At 34.5% G+C, this 18,251-nt stretch overlaps 1 protein-coding gene across 6 annotated transcripts; it reads right to left on the bottom strand.

Moving 5' to 3' along the window:
* Positions 1–480: 480 nt before the first annotated feature.
* Positions 481–12,757, bottom strand: LOC110643584 (clathrin interactor EPSIN 3). 6 transcript variants are annotated; one of them, XM_058143990.1, is made up of 15 exons: positions 12,600–12,754; positions 12,339–12,424; positions 11,329–11,431; positions 11,040–11,091; positions 10,801–10,880; positions 10,635–10,713; positions 10,302–10,385; positions 10,045–10,190; positions 9,393–9,764; positions 8,612–8,650; positions 8,424–8,516; positions 8,142–8,347; positions 3,627–3,841; positions 1,402–2,596; positions 481–1,308 (listed from the first exon to the last, which is right to left on the bottom strand). In XM_058143990.1, the coding sequence occupies exons 3-15, from the start codon at positions 11,361–11,363 to the stop codon at positions 851–853; spliced, it is 3,054 nt and encodes a 1,017-aa protein (XP_057999973.1). In that variant the 5' UTR covers positions 11,364–11,431; positions 12,339–12,424; positions 12,600–12,754; the 3' UTR covers positions 481–850. The 6 variants fall into 6 exon arrangements, with proteins under 6 accessions (XP_057999973.1, XP_057999953.1, XP_057999977.1 ...); XM_058143970.1 differs by having other exon boundaries at positions 8,424–8,525; XM_058143994.1 differs by lacking the exon at positions 12,339–12,424 and having other exon boundaries at positions 12,600–12,757.
* Positions 12,758–18,251: the final 5,494 nt, after the last annotated feature.

Here is an 18,251-nt window from a genome sequence, read left to right on the forward strand (position 1 = left end):
TGAGAAAGAGTGATCATTTGAGAAAATCGACTCAAGGAGGAAAGGTATCATGGGTGGGCGAGGGACGACGTGTTGAAGGCAGAGTCAAACGTGATTGTAACAGTTTCTAAAAATGATGCCGACTTTCAAAAATAATATAAAAACTATTTTAAAGACTTAAAAATTTTCTTTAAAAAATTTTAAAATTAATAAATTTTTTAAAAGGGTAACGTGATTTATATTAAAAAAAAAAATCAAATCATCTACAATTAATGAAAAATAACTCCAAAAATAAAGCTGACCCTCGATCATTTGCCTATCAGCTTTAAAGGTTAACAAATTGGTTCACTTACTTAAGGGTGTATCAGCTGAATTCAAGAACGAACCAAACACCAACTAAATACTTACGCATTTAAAAAAGGAAAAAAAAAAAAAAAAAAAAACTGAATCTCGAAAAATCCTATGTTGATTTCAGACAATGGAGCATGGAATAGAAGAATGTATCAGACAAATGAATTTCCAGATTTATTGTTTTTGAGTAGGCAAGCACAACAAAAATCTGACAAGCTACAAGGAAAAAAATCATTAAGTGAAAATTGAGAGTAACCTCAGCACATTACAAATTCACAACAGCTGAAATCAGCAATGCCCCTAAACTGACTCTTCCCACCCAAAATGAATGATATTGCAACCAAAAGTGGATGAATACACATCAACATCTCAAAAGTTTACAAACTATGACCCAAATACATCCTGTATAGAAGACTACTATGCTTTTTCAATTGTAACATTGGGTGATATGCCATCTCTTTTTCCTCAAGAAGATGGCTGGTATTCATTACACTTCAATATAACAAAGCAGCTATAAATCTCATCTATATCCTCCACCATATGGCTGTTGAGTATAACCACCTGTGCCCATCATGGGATTATAACCACCAGGCATGGCTGATCCAGGAGATTGCATACGGCCGCCTTGCCCCATCCCCATTACCATGGGTTGGTTCATGTTCGTGCCCATCCCCATCCCCATCCCCATCCCCATTCCCATGGGTTGACCATAACCGCCCATGCCTGGAACTCCACCCATTCCCATTCCCATGCCCATATTCATGCCTGCACCCATTCCCATGCCAGGACTCATCATGCTATTTGGAGGAGCCCTAAGAGCACTTGCACCTGCTCGGCCCATTCCAGAACCAGATCCCATAGCTTTACCCATTGTGACAGTAGATGTTACCGCAGCTGTTGTTGGTTTTTCCATTCTCTTTTCCTTGCGATTAATGGCATCAAAATCAATTCCAATGTCAGCCAATGGATTGATTTTAGCTGTATATTGCAAAGGCCATGATGTTACATCTCTCATAAAACAAAAATATTAATTGATAATCAAAAGAACTTTCATATATATCAAAAACTCACGTCCAGAGATATTCAAGTTGACTAGCCCTCTGTTCAGTGTATCTGCCCAAACTGCTGACTTCGTCTCAAATTTGTCCTTGGATGATTGTGGAACTATTGCAAGCGATCCTGTTGAAGATGGAGGAGCCGTCTGAGAAGCCATGGGAGTGTTTGACCCTTGTGAAAATAAGTCACTATTATGTTGAGCAGCAGGTACGGCTGGAGCTTGATAGCCAACTTGTGAAACAACTGGGGCAGCAGACCCTTGTTGAGGCATAAGGTTTCCATTGTTAAATTGTGGTGTTGCTCCTGTTGCAGTTTGGTGTGCAACTTGTAAGCCAACTGGGGCAGTAGAACCCTGCTGTGGGAGAAAGTTACCATCGTTAAACTGTGGAGTTGCTCCTGTTGCATAGTGAGCAGCTTGTGAGACAGCTGGGGAAGCAGAGCCCTGTTGTGGGAGAAAGTTTGCGTTGTTGAACTGTAAAGGTGGCCCACTTGAAGTATGGTGAGCAACTTGGGCAGCAGAACCTTGTGGGAGAAAGTTTCCATTGTTATACTGTGGAGTTGGTCCACTTGCAAGATGGTGAGAACTGGGTGAGCCAACTGAGGCCACAGAAATTTGCTGTGGAAGTAAATTTCCATTGTTAAATTGTGTCCCTGGTCCAGCTGGCGTTTGTGGAGCCATGTTTGAAGGGAAAGGAGCAGTAGATCCTCCATGCGTGAGGAAGTTACCACTGTTGAATTGTGCAGGGTGAGGACTCATGTTTAGAGCTACGTTTGGAGCTATGGGTGCCACAGATCCTGCCTGTGAATTGCAGCTTCCATAAATACTAGCAGTTGGCTCTCCAGGTTGACCAGCCAAAGCTGAGAAACCTGTCTGTGTAGTTACAGTAGGTGAAGGACCAGACGGTGGGAGGATGTCTGCCAGAATATCAGTTTCCTGGTGTGAAGTTGGTTCCTGAGGCATAAACTGTGAGTTCATTGAGGCTGGTTGAACATTGACTGCTGAGTGAGTCATGCCAGAGAATGCATCTCCAAAGTCGAATTTATTCACTGTGTCTCGTGGCACTGTTGGGGGCATTTCAGCATTCTGATTCACAGTAGGCTGAAAAGTGGCTGCAGAGGCAGAAGTCTGCTGTTGAGCTGAGATAGTGTCATTATCACTAGAAGCTGGGATAGCCTTGAACGGATTGTCACCAAATGGATCTTCAAAAGGCTGCATCAATGGCATAGATTTTGTAATTAGAACTGTAAACTTTTGAACACCAAAATAATTACTACTCATGATAAAAGATGGCCTTAATTTCACTTAATTTCACCTATGGTCATCAAACATATTAATGATTTCAGCACACTCATTAAACTTCAATTTGTATGACAAAATCACATAGTCTTGATATTGTTTCAATAAAGGTCATTATAGCTAGATTTTGGTAGAATTTCAATAAGATTTGTTAAATAATAACTACGCAATATTTTTATAATATTTTTATATTAAAAATGGCTACAAGGCTTTCTACTTGGTTCATAAATTTTAAAAAAAAAAAAAGGACAAAATTCTACAAAAATATTTAGTAACATTAAACTTATTGAGACAAAATTAAAATTAGAGTGGTTTTATCAATACAAATTAAAGTTCAATAGTCATCATGAAATTCACTTATAATTTCAAAACCACAGCTGAAATTAAGCCTAAAAAGATGCAAGTCAAATTTAGAGTGAGAGGGTTTCTACACATTCTTATAACTCAGCACATAAAAGAATGGCAATATGATCAGCTAATATAAAATCTGCAAGAAGATATACAAGCAAGATTGTTATCATTTTTTTATTATTATTATGAGCCAATCAAAAAGCACAAGTGTTGTGTCCAACACTTGTATTCAAGTAATCACACCTTGTTGTACATCCACTGAAACGAATGATATTTCATACTTCAAAAGAACTTCTATAACAAGGACATGTTCACTGCAATAATTTTTTTTTCACGTGTACCAACTACTATGCCACCCAGACCACTTTATGTTGGACTCATCCGATTTCAATTCACACTCCAAAATTCAGAAAAATTTTCAAAATATTGGTGAATGTGACAACTGTACACCAACCCAAACTGAAAACTTGTGCAAGCCCGTGTACAAAAGGAAATATTGTCAGGGTCTTGCTCTTACAATTGAATCCCACAGAAGGGTTCCATTAAAGATATATGGATTTTACAAATATATAATGTAACATATTGTGCTTACCTGATTCATAACATTAGATGCTGGCTGTGTTGCAGCAAATGCGGGTACTGAAAAGTTTGCTTGGGCATCAGCTTCAGAGGATGTAGTTGCAGAGGCCACTGGCATAATGGCCAATGGATTTGCAGCAAACGAATCTGACAGAGAGCCAAGTAAATCCATTTCAGCATTGTTCGAGGTAGTGGCAACAGCAGGAGCAGCTGAGGGAATGAGGCCATCTGTCATAAAACAAAAAAATAAAAGACGATAGATGAGAATTTCTAGTTATTTTGCAAGACTAACAGCAACAAAAGCCAATCTTAACTCCTTAAAACCATTTTTTCCACAATTAACATCAAATACCATCTTATCATAACACTTCACACTCCATGCAAGCATACAAGTCATTCATCCCCATTAATCCCAATCCTGCACCTACCCATCAGGGAAATCCTACTAATAATGATAACAATAGTTTAGACAGTCTAACCCTAGGGGTGACTAGTTATCGGTTTTAACTGAACCAAACTGAATCGATTTAATTTTATTTTTTAGTCTAATCGGTTCAGTTATTGTTATAAAAAATTTTCGGTTTTTCAGTTTGGTTCAATTAATTCAGTCAAAAAACCGAAACCAACCAAACCTATTCTATATATTGCCTCCTTATACAGCATTGTTTTGTAGGGTTGTAAAATCCCTAATTTTCTCATGTTTTGCGTCCCGCTGTCCCCTTTGCCCACTTTCAATTCATTTCACTCTCTTCGGCTCGCACTTTTTATTTCTATTTCAATTCAGTCTCCCTCAGTGCCATCCTTCCCATGACTGAGCTCTGCATCCAACGCAAAGATGACCCAAGTTGCAAATGTGGCTGTGAAACCCCATTCATCTCCAGAAAGAGGACCCAAGTTGCTGTGCAACCCCTCACTCCTCTCGTTGTCATTGGCTTTTACTCTCAGTCTCAGGTGCTCTGCTGCATTTGTGTGCAACCCATCGCCATTGCAGCATGGCTGGTCCTCTCGTCAGTCATCGCTAATCACAGGGTTGGGTGATTGGGTAGTTGGGTTTGTTGTTCGGCATTTGCATGGGTTTTGATTGTTCAGCTATTTCAATTTTCCACAGAAATCATGGCCTTATTGGAGTTCTTTTGCAGTTTGCTTGTACATGGCCTTTGCTTTGGGTGATTCTTTTTCCCTTGAAGCCAGTTTTTCAAGCCAAATCTCTTTGCTTTGGCTGATTTTTTTCCTTTGGCTGATTCTGTGCCTTATGTTGCTGTGAATCAACTGTTGAAAGTTGCTGTATTTCTCAAGTTTTGTTTATTGGTGGAATGGGAAGAAAACTGATGAACCAAACCGAACCCAAAATTTCATTTTGGTTTGGCTTGGTTAGATATAATAGATAATTTGGTTTTTCAGTTTTGCCAGTTTGCTTCGATTCAATTCGGAACTGAACAACAGAATCCTCTACCCCTATCTAACCCTTAATACCCAGTTCAACTGGGTTCCAATCTACCATTGAGGCAAAAAGAACATTGGTGCAGGTCAATTTGCTGAAGGACAAGAATGTTAAAATAATCACTATAACACTTTCCTTGCTGTAGGAAACATGTACCTTAGGATTTTTATGGTGAGAACTGAGAAGTAATTTACACAGAACTTTTTGTATGAAAAGAAAACAGAAAAGGAAAATGGCATCGATGCTCTCTTTTTTCCTTTTATTCAATACTTAAAAATATATTATAAAAATGTTTGTTTTTGTTACTTAATGTCTTAAAGCGAAAAACAGATTCCTAAAACAAGAGAAAACCATAAAAAGCAATTTTTAATTGTTTCATCAACTTATTTTGCACATATAAAATTCTTCATGATAAGACAACCAGCAAAAAAGAAAAAAAAATAAAAAAAAGCAAGGATGCCAAATAGTCACATAGGCCCTTAGCTAATGAAATGCTAAGTAGAACAGAGACACTATAAGAAATCAACAGTTACGATTTGCTTTTCTTAGTCACTTGTTATTAAGTCCTAGATACACAACTTTTTTTAAAAAAAAAAAAAAAGAATCTTTTAAGCAATCATTTGTAAGAAATCTGATTCTCTTAAGTATACAGAGGTGGATAAAGAGGAGAACAGTAACAAAAAGCAGGTTATAGTCCTTCTCCAATGGAACTTTAAAATTTATAGTTCATCAAACCAAAATAACCAAATAGTTCAGGTCAGTCAAGACAGAGCCCCTCTCGTAAGGCCTAGTTGCCGCGAATAATCAGCAGTTATAAAGCTTTCCTAGCACTTTCTCATTTAAGCTACAAATTGTGCTAAGGGCTAAATTTCATATTTTGGCAAACAAATGCTTCTACAAATTTACACAAGTATGTGACATTATTTTGAAGTTGCAGTATTAGACATCTACCTGGAACTAGTAAACTACCAAAGAACTTTTTACATTTAATTGTTAAGAACTTTTTTTTCAACATGGACGAGTCTAAGATAGCATAACAGAATAATATTTGTGAAGGTAAAGCGCATTATCAAAAAACTGAACTTTGGAATCATTAATCATTAGATCTTTGTAATTAAACTTCAACTAGTCATTTCATCCCTAAACTTTGATTTATATACAATGCACTCATCATGGCCTAAATTGCCAAGATTCCACCTGAAAAACCAACTTCAGTGAGCAGCCTCACCCGAAATGGTAGGGTCAACTCTCTAAGCATGGGTGCTACTTCAGGTTTTTAAGTGAGGCTGCTCACTGAAGCCTTAGTAATTTTGGCCATCATGACTCCTTTTAGACAACATAGTTATTAAAGGTACAAGGCACAGTATTAAGGCATGAAGAAATCCTGAGTCCTAGGCACAAGGCGAGCACATTTGAGAGGGAGGCACAAAAGCAATAAAATTAGCTAGAATATTCAAACTATCATAATACATTCATAAGACTGTTACTGTAGTCAAAACTCCTTTCATAATACATTCATATTTAACAAGCCTGCGTTGCATATAGGATCTCTTCTGGAATTATAACTTTTAGAATTAATAAAGATCCATATTCTCTACCAAGGCAAAGGACAAAAAACATAAAGACGAAAGTGTTAGAATTCATACTTGAGAGGGGAAAAAAAAGTTCTAAGCCTATCTCATTACAAGTGAAGTGAAACAATATTCCAGGTATCCTAGAATTCAAGGTAGGGCCATACACAGGTTGGTTTGAGTGAGTTCACGGTATTTTGCCAAACCAAACCGACAAAGTTGGTTTTGATGGTACTCAAACCGAAACCAAAAAATTAAATTACAAGGAAAAGAAATAAAGAACAAATGGAAGAATGGAAGGGGAAAACAACAAAAGGTAACAGATAGGAAGAGTAGAGAAGAAGACAGGGAGAGGGCGGCGGAAAAGAAAAGGAAGACAGAGGACTGAGAACGACTCGGGAGATTTAAGGAAAAAGAAATAAGGTCCTATTTGAAGAATAGAGAAGAATGAAGCGACCAAAAGAGAGAGAAGGAAAGAAGTTACAGGGATCACAGAAATCATAGTTGGAGCACCCTCTTCTTCCCTACTTTCTTTTCCTTGTTTCTTGATAGAATTGTCCTTTTTCTTTTTTGTGCTATTTTCATTGAAAAATTGCAGCACCAATCTAGTCCTTGTCATTATTATTTTTTTGTTGCTTTAAATTTAATTGGGTGCATAGCAATATAACAATCATAATGTAAAGCCCAACCTTACATCAATCTCCAGATCAATAACACCAAATAAATATAAAAACCAAAAGGTGGTAGTCAAAATATAACAAAGTATGCCTTTGTTGCACCTTACACCTATAAAAATGTGCATGCCTCAGTTGGGTCACCTGCCTAAATACCGTAAATAAACTAGACATAGCGCCTGTTGAACCTTGAGCTTGAAGCACACTCCCCAACTATGGTAGAAAATCAAAATTTAATGATGAAATTGGGACAAATTGGAGTTTAATGGCCGAGGTGATATTGCCTCAAAGTTTGATGACCAGTAATATAAATTACCCAAAATAACATTGTCATAATCATAGAAATATTTTGTTTAGATAATTGAATTTGTCTTCGCAATTGTCCACTTGCGTGTCAAACAAGGGCAAATGGAATGTCATATCATATCAGCTATGCCAATTTTCTAACCAAATCATGGCATCAAGGAAACTTTAGTTCATCCACATAATACAAATGATTCACCAAAAAGGCAAGAGAGTTTCATAAGAATGGGCACCTGCATGACACACTCAAGCGAGTAGGTTAACCACAGTAATTATTGTATGTCTAAAATGCACTTTTATTGTTCATGTCAATGGCATAGAACTCTAATATCAAGATAAACAAATATCACAACCACATTGAAGACCATATCGTACAAAAATGCTCAACATGGATGCTAACAAGCATGCCGGCACCCTGGTTAAACACAACATCTGAACAAGTGAAATAAGATTCTAATGATGATCAGTAACAAGATGCAATCATTGAAACACTAAAATATTGCATTAGCACACAAACACAAATTCACAAGTCTTTGTACCTGAACCAGGTCCACGTGGATCAAATTCATCAGCCACCTCAACTTCCTGGCCTGCAGGAGTTACAGCTGTAGTAGAAACATTAGTTGCTTGACTTGGATTATTGCTTGCAGATGGAGAAGCAGCTTTGGGTGCAGGTGGAGAGGAAGCTCTTGGTGCTGCTGGAGAAGAAACTCCAGGAGCAGATGCAGCAGAAATTTCTCCATTCCTACAAAATTAATCAAATCAATAAACATGATGGAGAATAGAATTTCACTGGATTTCCATGCCATAAAATTTAATACCTTTCACCGTGAGCAGGGCTTCGTGATTCACTTAAATCTTCTTCGTAACAAGGAGGAGCAATATTTTGTTCAGAAAATTTTCGCTCATGCCGCCTGGCAACACTGACACAATCAATTTAGTCATATGCAGTTTACCAACTTTGGTGCAACACCACCAGCAAGTTAAGAATGCATCAATTATAACTTACCTTCCATCCTGGGATTGATCATCAACTCTGGCACTATCACTGCAGAAACACAGGGCAAAAAACAATTTATTTTTTTCAAGTAATGGTATGATAGTACACCTTCAATATTTGTTAAAATTACAAGAGAGAACAGAAGCTCACAGGCCAGAATATTAATTATTTTAGACATCCTATTAACACATCAGTATACCTCCTCAAAGTGACTTCTCTCTCATGTATTGAATTAAGGCAGGGCCATTCCAGAATCCAGTCAGAGACTTCTTCATTTTTCATAATAACTTTTTCAAAAATATTTTCTTTAGTGACTAAGCTTTTATCATTTCTGGGACCTTTGTTTCAATACATAAATTTGCTGCAAACACGTTCAAATGAATACTACATTAACTTGAGCAACAAATCAACATGACATGTTTCTCTCCTAACTACAGCAGGTCCAACATTCATGATCTTCTAATTATTTCCTTTCTCATCAACTTCTTGAAACTTTCATGTGCAACTCAAAAAAGGCTTTATAACATATCTATATATCACTAACCCTTCACAGCATTAAAAAATATAAACACAATATAGAATCAATAAACAGATACACCAAGTTTCCATTTATCCCCTTAATATAGCACCTTTTTGAATGCATGCATTCATGATTTCATGTCAATGTAAATTTTCTCCATTTTGACCATCTAAATAGAAACATGCATTATTGTCCAATTCAATATTTGACAGTTTTTTCCCTTTCCTCAAAATAATGATAAATAGTTCTTTACAGAAATAGCCACAGTACCGAGATGAGGGTTGAACATCATCATGAAAACCACGGTCTCTATCAGAACTCCTGCTTCTTGAGCCATAATCATCAATGCTTCGACTTCTTCCCCTGTAGTCATCATCCCTGTATCCATCTCTGCTGTAGCGTTCTTCATAATCTCTGCCATACCGATCTCCATCACGACTATACGAGTCCCCATATCTACCATATCTATCATCATCCCTGTAGTTGTATTCTCTTTCTCTCCCATAGCCATATCCATTTCGATCTTCATCCCTACTTCCATAGCGGCCTTCATAACGGTCATCATCATATTTGTCACCATATCCTCCAGTACTTGAATAGGAACTGGGTCTATACATTCCACCAACTGATGTGTTGCGGAACCTATCAAAACCTCAACAGTTATAATCCCCCCAAGCAATTAATTCCCTTCAAAAGTGCTACGTTTCCATTCAATTATGTCCTTTGTACTTTCTAGAAGGAAAAATGTTGTAAAACACACTATAATGTAGTAGGAATCATATTCCAAATGCCATATAGTGAAGAATTAAGCTACTATGTTGGTGATGCAGGTCACCAATAAAAGGAATTCAGAAACAACAATACAAAGACAAGAGAAATAAATATGAAAGCTTCAAGTCAACTTGGTTCAAGCAACACTCACTTGTCCCGATTAGCAGCAGCCTTTTGTCTAACTTCGATTATCCTTTCTTTATCATTAACCAGGACCACAAGACTTTGAGATTTCTTTCTGACATTGCTACCCTGGTCACTTCCACTAGAATCAATATATTGGAAATCTGCCAATGTCTATAATGGAGGAGAAGAAATAGATTATTATGGGTAATCAGATAGTTGCTATGCATAATTGCATGTGCCAACACTATAGTTCTCAAAGTCATTCAGGAATGGGAAAATTACCGATATTTGATATGCATGTTCCCTTATCTCATCTATTACACGCTCTGATCCATGACCAACAAGGTATTCCAATACAGTCAAAGCCTGAAGCCAGGCACAAGTATTCAGTTATCTGTTACAATGCAATGCTGGAAAGAAAAGTGGCACATGCCAATTATATAAGGCTTATAAATTGCATCGTACATCATGAAATTGAAGAGCTCATATCATAACTAACAACAAAGTCCCTTGAAGATGGTCATATATATCAGTTACATTATTCTTTTTCACAGAAGGCAACAAATGATAAGCATATCACACTTCATGAAACAAGTGTAGAGAAACAAAACAGACCTTGTAGACATGCCGCCAGTTCTTGCCAGTATCATTTATCCGTTTCCAGATTACCGCCATGATCATCTGGTATTCATGACTGCATAGGATGTTTAAAAATGAATTTTATCTTTTCTTTAATACGTACATATTAAAGAGTATCTGTAGATTAATTAGTCAATCTTACTAGTTTCTAGTGGCCTGTGCAATATCTGCAAGGAGAGTTCCATGAGGACCCCAGGGCTCATTGCTAGTTGCATCAAGTATCTGAAAGGAAAAAGAATAAGACTCATATTTTTGTAAGAGCTCTTGCACTGAGAGCAGATGGTATTGCACATGATGACAATTAAAAATCCATTTCTAAACAAGAATAACTTTAACATCCTCAACTGAATGGAGAACTTGCAAGAGACGAAAAAATCTTACCTTCTGCTCTATTCCAGGAACTTTAAGCACCTTCTTATTGACCTCTCTTTTACTGCAACACAGTGAAGGGGAAACTATCAGACAAATATGGTTCCATAATGCATGAACTAATATACAAAAGCTTTGTTAAAGGTTAAACACGTCTGAGGTTTTTCAAAGTTCTGTATCAGTAGGAATCATCCTGATACACACCTCAATTTCATTGCAAAACAGCTCCTAACGATAAATGCGTAGACGCTAGTCATTTACCACCCCTACACTAAACACTGAAAGTAAACATCATACTTACATGTCCCTTACAGTTTGATCAAAGACCTTCTTCATTGTAAGAAGCAGTGATATATACTAGCAGTGTGAATCACAGAGTGCAATTCAAAGTTCCCTCTTGTGCACTGTTCAAAAGAAATCTAACTGATTAGATTTCCACACCAAGAATGAGATAAATATGATGTAAATTGTTGGAAAAAAAATGTTCAAGGTACAACAGAAACAAGCCAATGATACCAACAATTGGTTAACCTTCCCATAGATTACCTTTATAGAATCAAGTATTCCTATAACTCAGACAAAAAAAAGTAGAGGTAAATTGCAAATTAATTTTGACATGACCAGAAAATGAAGGAAAAAAATGCAAAAATAATTTCAAAATCAAACCTCAACAACAAATAAATTAACAAGTACTAAAGAAATTTAACTGCAAAATTAAAAGCCATATGTTCGAAAACTTTGAATGAAGCTTGTTAGAAGTAAACATACAACACTATTAACATAACTATCAATCCAAATAAACTGAATTCAACCCTAATTCCACACCAAATAGATTTAAGCCATAAACAGAGAAAATAAACGATTTAAGCAATTAAATTTTACATGTTAGTGCAACTTGTAACGGATCAATCACCCACCCAAAATTTGGCGTACGATTATGTTGAACTTTCAATTAAGATAAGATCCTATAGACTGAATTTTCACAGAACCCATTTCTAGATACCGCACATTGCAGGTAAACCAAGAAAAGACTAAACAAATTGTATTCATTAAAATACAACATCAGGTCCTTCACAAAGACCAAGAGAAAGAAGAAGGAAAAAAAATAAAATCACACCAACCTATGAACGAACACAGAAGGCTTAACATCAAATACATCATTCAAGGCATAAATTATTGAACCAACAACTTAGATAAAATCAGAGCTGGGTTTGGCTTCTTGCCCCAAAAGAAAAAAAAAATTCAATAAACTTGACACACATAATGAAATATAGATCTGAAAAAAGAGAAAATAGAGAGAAACAAACAAACCCAGATCCGATTGATCAAAATTGAAGCCAAAAAAAGCAAAGCCCAGATCTGACAGTACTATGGGTAATTCTGTGGCAGTGCTCAGTCTGAGAGAGAAGGAAAGAACAAAACTAGAAAATTTAGAGCGAGGGAGGACAGAAGGGAAGAACTGTAGAGGGAGTAAAAGCTCCTAAAATGGCTATAATAATAAAGAAGAAGAATAAAAATTAATATTAATCTCTCTGCATACAGATCAATCAAAATAAAGAATAAGAAGAATACCAGAAGAAGAAGAAGAAGAAGAAGAAGAAGAGATGTTAACGTTATTGTTGTTGGGGTTGGAAGGTAGCTGTGGCTGAGCAGGCCAGGTGTTGGTGTTTTGTTAATTTTATTTCGCTTTCTTTTCTTTATATTAAAAAAGACAGCGCAACCTGCACGCAGAAAATTGAGGATTAAAATTGTCCAATTAATTCGCTGTCGATTCTTCAATTTTGTCCATTAGAATATAATAAAATTATTCATAAATTTTAATTATAATACATTTTTTTTATTAATCAACACAAATATTTATGTGAACTTATATTATCAATTTACAAATTAATATGCTAACTAAAAAATTTTTAAAAATTCTCAAAAAAAAAAAATTAAAAAATAACGAAATTTTTAATTATTTATATTTCCCTTCTTATAGTTTTCTATATATTTTTCAGAGAAATAAATAATAAGGTTGAGAAACTTTGCTAATCAAACAATTTTTCTATCATAACCAAAATCCATTAATCTTTCCTCACCCACCGAAAGATATTCAAAACTCATAACTTAATTAGAAAGATTTACTAAAAAAATGCCATAAGTTACCAATAATAGAAAAGGAAAAGTATAAAAAAATAAAATAATAATTTTTATTAATTTAATAATTTATATTTTCTTCTATTAATAAATATAATTTTTAAGTGATGTTAACGTTCATTTGCTAATAAATGAGAACATATAATTTTAAATTAATAAAAATTAAAATACAGTCCCTTATGTATCAAACCGCATAACTACAGAAATCTTTTTTTATATTTTTTTCTTAAAAAAAAAATTAGATGACCTTCACTACACTACAAATTCAAATAGAAAAATAGGCTAATAAAATATAAAAAATTTTAAATTTTGGGATCAATTTAGTTTTAAATAAATATAACCATATTAATTTTATTTTTATAAAGTAATGGGCAATTTAATTTTAAATATATAAAATTATATTAAATTTTTAAACTATATTAAATTTATTTTTTTCATAAATCTAGGGAGGTTGTGACTCACTTACCCTCCCTCCACCTTGATATCTGTATACAAAAGAAGAGGAGAGTAAAGCCTATAAATCACTGGCAAAGAATAGTTTTTAGAAAAATTAGAAGTGTGATTTTTAAATGTTTTTGTGAAGTAGTTTGATATTAATTTCTTGCACAGTTGTTCTTTGAAATTTGGATGGAAAGCAATTGAGTTTTTGAGTGAGCTTCTTTTTATCTGCTGAAGAAGAGTGTGGAGGAGAAGGTACCACTGCTTATTCATGCCACAAAATTCATTTGATATAATGAAAATGAAAATAAAAATAAAAATTTAAAAGTTAAAAAATTAAATTGATAAAAATAAAAATATAATTAAAGATAGATAATTAAAGTCAGAAGAAAAATTAGACAATTAGCTTAATGTATAAATTTAATCACAGCTTAGCTAATGCAATATTTAAGAAACCCTTGTATTATGCTGTTAATACTTAAAGCTAATGTGGGTTTTGTTAAAAAAAAAAATTCTATATTATGAATTTTAAACGAGGGTTGGTTCAGTTGGAGGTTGAGTCACACCAACTTTCTTTTTAATTTTTTAAATTGATCAATTTTCTTTTACAGTGAATAATTTATAAACTCCATTGTAATATTGATAGTAGATCCCTCCTCACAGAAAGGCACCTACATTTGATGCAAGTGACATCCAATTTAAAAAAAATAATAATAAAAAGTTAACAATGGTAGGCCACCACAAATTTATGACACGCAATTGGAGATTGACAGTATTTTTAGATATTTAAAAAATTGGTTATACACAATTTGAGACAAGAAATTCAATTTGAATTCATAATCCCTCACCTAGGGGTGCATTTGAGCCGAGCCAAGTACGAACCTATCAGGCTCAAAGCTCGGCTGGATTGAGTTTTGCTCGGCCAGAGCTAGGCTCGAAGCTCGAATCGAATCAAGGGTCGAGCTCGAGCTTGAGCTCGACTCAAACTTGCTTATTTAACCTATTTCTAATAAATTCATTCTAATTGAAAAAAATAACTCAATTTAAATTTTAAACAATACAAAAGGGTTGGTTCTATTATGTAATAATTAAAAATAATTAACAGAAAAATAATCTAAAAGTGCCTCACATGAAAAAGCAATTAAGCCATAATTAAAAGTAATTAAGAGCAAAATAATCTATAAATGCCTCACATGAAAAAGCAATTAAGCCATAATTAAAAGTAATTAAGAGCAAAATAATCTATAAATGCCTCACATGAAAAAGCAATTAACATTTCATTCCACTTGAGAAGTTTAAATGCTCTCATAAACTAGTTGATTTTAAAAGTAAACATGAACAAAATTAACATTTCATTTTAAAAGTAAAAACAAAATTATCCTGTTTTCCACTTCCTGCTTCTCTTAGGAATTCCATCAAACAAGTGGTGGGTATCACATATGATCCAACTATAAACACAAATCAATACAAAAAATTCAATTATCTTCAATCTCCATAATTTGAATTAGACATTCCCAAGTTTCACCATTTATTAGATAAAATTAATACCCAATCAACAATATACAAATATACATACCAAAACATTAACTTAAAATAACTAATCTATCAAATAGAAATTAAATTACTTGTTCCCATCTTGAATTAGCTTTATAGTTGATCTTCTTCTTTGCAAATATTTGCAAAAATCACACAAACAAATGAGCTATGGAGGAGAAGAGGGAGCGCTGGTGACCTGGTGCTTACTTGCTGAACTAGTGCTTATTATTGTCCTGTTATGGAGGAGAAGAAGGAGCGTAGGGCAATGGGCTGTCAAGATTAAAGAGTGCAGACCATAGAGAAATGGAGAGTGGCGCAAATGGGAATCAAAGAAGGAGGCTGCAAAAACTAATCTTAAAACGAATCTCTTATCCTTATATATATATATATATATATATATATATATATATATATATATATATATATATATATATATATTGTTGGACCTAGGTGTCTCAACCCATGTTTTGATTATAATAAACAATTAGTGTGCTACTAATATACTTTGAAAGTGTTTGTGTTGAGTTTGTAGGCCCTATATTCAAAATTACCAAATTGCTTCAAATCAAGGTTAAGGAAGAGTAAGATAAGGAAGCAAACATTTATGGGACCCTACAATATAACTTTTATTTATTTATATCTTGTAAATCTCATTTTATTAATTGTATTGGCTCAAGTTTAGGTGGTACTAAGAATATCTTGTTCAACTTAGTTTTCACCTAATTCTTTATCAAGGGAAAATTAAATAAATTTTCAAAAATACAAATTTAATTTGAAATTTTAGTTGCAAAATAAATTGAATCAGCTTTCCAATGGTTCAAACGAATCAAAAATCCGAGTTCGAATCAAAAAGTTATGAGTTTTTTAAACTCTTAATTTCTTAGCGTCTTTACTTGTAACTTTTTCTTGATCAAGAGGGATTGAAATTAAATTTTTACAGTTGAGAAATGCAAATTTGTTTTTGAAAGTATTTTCATTGAAAAGTTTATCAAATTAGCTTTCCAACAGTTTAAACGGATCAAAAATTCGAGTTCCGGTCAAAAAGTTACTCATTTTCAAAACCCAAGTGCCCTTTTTACACTTTCTGTCCAGAAAGCACTTTGGTAGCCGAAAGTGAGAAGTTCGGCTGCCAAAGTTCATTCTTTAAATCATAGTTTTTGAGCGTTAAAAGCTATTTTGTCCAGAGAGTACTTCGGCAGCCGAAAATAGGAACTTCGACACCCGAAAGTGACTTTTCAAAAGCTATTTTTTAGCGCTTCAACCTTCAGCAACCGAAGTAAATAACGTCGACAGCCGAACCTAAGTTTCTACAACTCGATAAAACAGAGCTTTGGGTGATTGAATGGCTAGTTTTACATTTAATGCACCCCCAACGGTTATTTTCTTGAAAAAACTATAAATAGGCACCATTTATGACTGGAAATAAGTTTTACAACAACAATCTTTTTTGAAATTTATTGTGTTCTAAATATTTTCTTCATTCTCTCTCTCTAGAACTTGAGCTATCATAGTTAATGTTGAGAACTTGATATTTGAGTTGTAAATTCTTTGTTCTGAGAGTTCATTCAAGGTTGTTGTGAGCACTTATTGTAATTTTGAGTGTGATAGAGCTTTAAATAGCTCTTGAGTGTAAAGGGATTTATAAAAGAGCAAGGGTTTACTCTTGTGGTGACTGTAAGGGGTTTATTTTTTACCTAAAGAAAATTTTAATAGAGTTAACTCTCAATGAGGGCCTTGAGGAGAGGACGTAGCCTTGGGATAGCCGAACCTCTATAAATTTCTTGTGTCATCATTCTTCCTCTACTCTTTTTTGTGTTTAAATTTTTTTTAGTCTTTAATTTTGCAATTAGAAGCCAATTTACCCCCCCCCCCCTCTTGGGTTGCTACAAGGGACAACATATATATATATTAGAAAAAATAAAAAGCTCGACGAGCTTTCGAGCTGAACATTACGAGGCTCGAGCTTGGCTCGTTTGCTAAATGAGCCTGCTTGAGCTCGAGCTTGATTAGAGCCAAGCTTTTTGGAGCTTTTCTCGAGCCGAGCTCGAATAGCTCACAAACCGGCTCGGCTCATTTACACCCCTACCCTCACCTATAAATAGGCAATAGTGCAACCTTCTTCAGTAACTCAAATTCTTGAGGGTTAATCAAAAGCTTGTAGCTTTGAGAAAATTTTAAGAGAGAGTTTATTTGAATTTTAGGAAAGTTTTATAAAAAGGGGAGTGACAAAATAGTGATGAAATTATTGTGGGTGTTTTGGGAAACACTTTGTGTACCACTCTTTTTAAATAGATCTCATTTATAAAAACTCTCTTTATACCTATTGTTGTCCCTTATAGCAACCCAAGAGGGGTGTGAATTAGGTTCTAATATAAAATTTAAGACTACAAAGAGATTAAATAAATTAAGGCTCAAAGAAGGGAGAAGGAAGAAAAGATAAACACAAGAAATTTATAGAGGTTTGGCTATTCGAAGCCTATGTCCTCTCTCCTCAGGGCCCTCCTTGAGAAATCCACTCCACTATAACAATCTTCTTTGGGTGAAAATCAAACCCCTTACAACCTTTAGTGCAATCTCTAGTACTCTTACAAACTCTTATAACCTTGAGTGCAAATCCAAGCACTCTTATATATCCTTTTTACTCAAGAGCAACTTAATGCTCTACAACCATTCTCTAATGAAGACAAATAATAAATTCACTCAACAACCTCACTTTCTATCTTAGAATAACAAAGAAATTACAACTCAAAAGAAATCCCAATGGATTAAATACTTTGACTCAAGTTCTAAAGAAAGAAAGTGTGAAAGAAGGTTCTAACACAATAAATTTATAAATAAATGGTTGTTGTAACTTTCTTCATATAAAAAACACCTTATATTTATAGTTTTGGCATAAATATGACTAATGGGGGTGTATTAAATGCAAAATTAGTCGTTTAACCACTTAAAAATGCGTTCTAACAGTTTTTAGAAACTCAGGTTTGACTGTCAAAGTATCATACTTCAGCTGCCAAAGTTTATTCTGGCAAAATATCAATTTTGAAAAATAGACTTCGGCTGCCTAAGTCCTCCATTTCAGCTGCCGAAGTCCATTCTATCTAGTTTTCTCAA

The sequence above is a fragment of the Hevea brasiliensis genome, chromosome 1 (genome assembly GCF_030052815.1).
Source record: "Hevea brasiliensis isolate MT/VB/25A 57/8 chromosome 1, ASM3005281v1, whole genome shotgun sequence".
In the NCBI taxonomy this organism is placed as follows: domain Eukaryota; kingdom Viridiplantae; phylum Streptophyta; class Magnoliopsida; order Malpighiales; family Euphorbiaceae; genus Hevea; species Hevea brasiliensis.

Coding starts and splice junctions, on each gene's coding strand:
- LOC110643584 (XM_021796036.2), bottom strand. CDS start 11,363: ATGAAGAAGGTCTTTGATCAAACTGTAAGGGACAT. Junction 10,386..10,634: donor ACTGGCGGCATGTCTACAAG/GTCTGTTTTGTT, acceptor GCCTGGCTTCAG/GCTTTGACTGTATTGGAATA. Junction 8,348..8,423: donor AGCCCTGCTCACGGTGAAAG/GTATTAAATTTT, acceptor TTAATTTTGTAG/GAATGGAGAAATTTCTGCTG.